This window comes from Phaseolus vulgaris, chromosome 2 (genome assembly GCF_000499845.2).
Source record: "Phaseolus vulgaris cultivar G19833 chromosome 2, P. vulgaris v2.0, whole genome shotgun sequence".
NCBI lineage: Eukaryota > Viridiplantae > Streptophyta > Magnoliopsida > Fabales > Fabaceae > Phaseolus > Phaseolus vulgaris.
In genome coordinates this window covers 7,208,351-7,210,847 of record NC_023758.2, presented here as the reverse complement: position 1 = coordinate 7,210,847, position 2,497 = coordinate 7,208,351, and the positions used below count along the sequence as shown (strand labels likewise).

The window sequence follows — 2,497 nt, the reverse complement described above, 5'->3', positions numbered from 1 at the left end:
CTGTTTCCTATAATTGGCTGTAATCAATTCTGTTTTCTTCCATTCTTGTTGTTTGATTCAATTTGGCAAAACATGGACTTCCATGTGAGCTTTGGTTCGGTGCAAAGTCTTGGTGAGTTCTTGAATTAGAACCTTGATCCAATTCTAATTAAAGTGCCAATTCATGACCAACTCAAGTTGTTCCTAAGAATGTCAAAGAATCATGTATTCTTGCTATTGCATTCACATCATCTATGTAACCCTTCGTTCCTACGCGTTCCCCAGAAAAACCGACCACGTGATCGTTGTAGGGCATCATTTCCTCCTCTGGGATTCTCATGGCTTTGAAGGTCTTCGAGTATAATATGTCGACCGAACTTCCTTGGTCCACAAGGGTTTTCTTGATTGTAAAGTTGTCGATATCGACTTATATCATCATTGGGTTGTCTTGTGTTGGGTCTATCCCCTTGAAATCTTCATCTGTGAACGTAATTGGTGGCATCCTCGGCCGGGCGGAGACGAGGTTTACCTGGTGGACGGCCCGCAGGTGCTTCTTGCGTGCGCTGTTGGAACTGCCTCCGCCAGCGAACCCTCCGGCTATGGTGTTGATTACCTCTCGGCCCCTACGAGTGTCTGCTTGTGGGGGGTCGTCTCTTCGTCCCTGTCGGTCTCCGCACCTATCACCTTCTCGTGGACCTGGGGGGGTTCGGTCTCTTCTCCTAGGCGTTTGCTCTTTGCATGGGGAGCGATGCGCTTCCCGGGTACCACGCACAAAGCGTCTGAGGTGCCCGACCTAAATGAGCTCTTCTATTTTGTCTTTCAGGGTTTGGCATTCCTCGGTGGAGTGGCTGGTATTCTTGTGGTACCGACACCTTTTGCTGCGATCGGCATTTTCTGGACTCAAGGCCCTTCGGGGTGGTGGTATCAACTCGGTCCTTAGGGCCTCTTGCAAAATTTTGCTCCTATCCGCGTTCAGAGGCGTGTAGCGGGAGAAGCGGGGTCCTCGGTTGTCCCTTTTGTGGTCTCGGCCAGTTCGTGACCTTCCTTGTCGTTCCCTGTCCTCCTTCTTTTCTCCACTTGCCTCGGCCCGGGCGTTGTTCTTGAATTCGCGAAGTTCCTCTAGCTGCATGAATTTCGCCGCTCGGCGTCTAAGGTCATCGAGGTTGGTTGTAGGCTGCATACACAGGCTATCGGCAAACAGACCGGGTCTAAGGGCGGTCAGCATGTGGTGCATTGCCACCTCGGGGCTGAGGTTGCGAATGCTCATAGCGGTCTTGCTGAACCGATCGATGAACGTTCTGAGGGACTCTCCCTTCTCTTGGCGAATGCCGACCAGCGTTATGGATGTTAGATGGTGGGGGCGGCTTGTTGCGAACTGGACATCGAATTTTGCTATCAGGGTCTCGAAACAATCTATCGAATTCGCAGGGAGTTTGGTGAACCAGCTCAGAGCGCCTCCCTTTAGGGAGGTGGGGAAGACTCGGCAAAAGACCGCGTCGTCCGTGGTGTACAGGCTCATGTGTGTTGTGTATGCGTCGACGTGCTCGTCGGGGTCGGTCGTCCCATCGTACTGATCCCTGTTGAAGCCTTTCCATTTGTCTGGCAGGGGGGTATCCATGACGCGGTCAGTAAAGGGATGACGCCGATCCGAGCCCGCCATGCCGATAGTGTTGGCTGTTTTGCTAGAATGGGACTCCCCATCCATCTCCAGAGTAAAGTCATTTTTCATCTCTTTCTCGGCCTGAAGGCCGGCACCGGTGGCATAGGACTTGCCGGCCTGGTTGGTCATGGCGAGGGACGGCACCCCTTCGACCAGCTTCTTCATTCGTTTATTTTCTTCTTGGAGGTTTTTGATTTCCTCCTCATTCTTCTTAGCGGCCTCCTCGTGCGCCTTCTTCATCTCTGCTAACTCCTTCTGAAGGGCCATCATCATTTTGGTCTGCCTCGGTCATGCTTGCCATGCTACGGGTTGATACCATCTACTACTGTGGTTTCTTCTGGCTCTCCTCGGCCCCACGATGGGCGCCAATTGTTCTCGAACTAGTTTGGGGACTGGGAGAACTATTGTCTTCAGATGTCACTCGGTCGGTCGTGTCTCACTTTCCTCCTTCTATCTTCCTCGCCGAACGGCTCCTCAGGCTGGTGGGGTACCTGCAGATGGCACTCCAACGCTCAAGTCAGTGGGGTATCGTATTCGGCTAGTTGGAATACTGTAGATAATGACGTACCTTCTTTCTTGGAATGCGTGATATTTATATTACCTTGATGGGCCCTTGCTGTTGGGCCGAATTAGGGGGTTGTTTAGCGATTAAGGTTGGATTAGGTCGTTTCCTAACCATGGGTTAGCCTTTGCTAATCGGGTCAACCTTTGACTTGAGCACCTTATATCGGTCGGCCACATATGTCACGTGGTCGACCTCGTACCTTAAAGTAGGGTCTTGACGAGTGGGTTGACCGGGTCCATAGACCAACGGTCATCCCAGTACAGCTTCCATTCAATATCAAATGTAAAGTTAGT

At 51.6% G+C, this 2,497-nt stretch overlaps 1 protein-coding gene across 1 annotated transcript; it reads right to left on the bottom strand.

Moving 5' to 3' along the window:
- Positions 1-772: 772 nt before the first annotated feature.
- Positions 773-1,906, bottom strand: LOC137808982 (uncharacterized). The gene has a single exon (XM_068610127.1). The coding sequence runs from the start codon at positions 1,904-1,906 to the stop codon at positions 773-775; it is 1,134 nt and encodes a 377-aa protein (XP_068466228.1).
- Between the last annotated feature and the right edge of the window lie 591 nt (positions 1,907-2,497).

Excerpts from the sequence above, each read along its gene's own strand:
- LOC137808982 (XM_068610127.1), bottom strand. The coding sequence starts at position 1,906 with ATGGCCCTTCAGAAGGAGTTAGCAGAGATGAAGAAGGCGCACGAGGAG.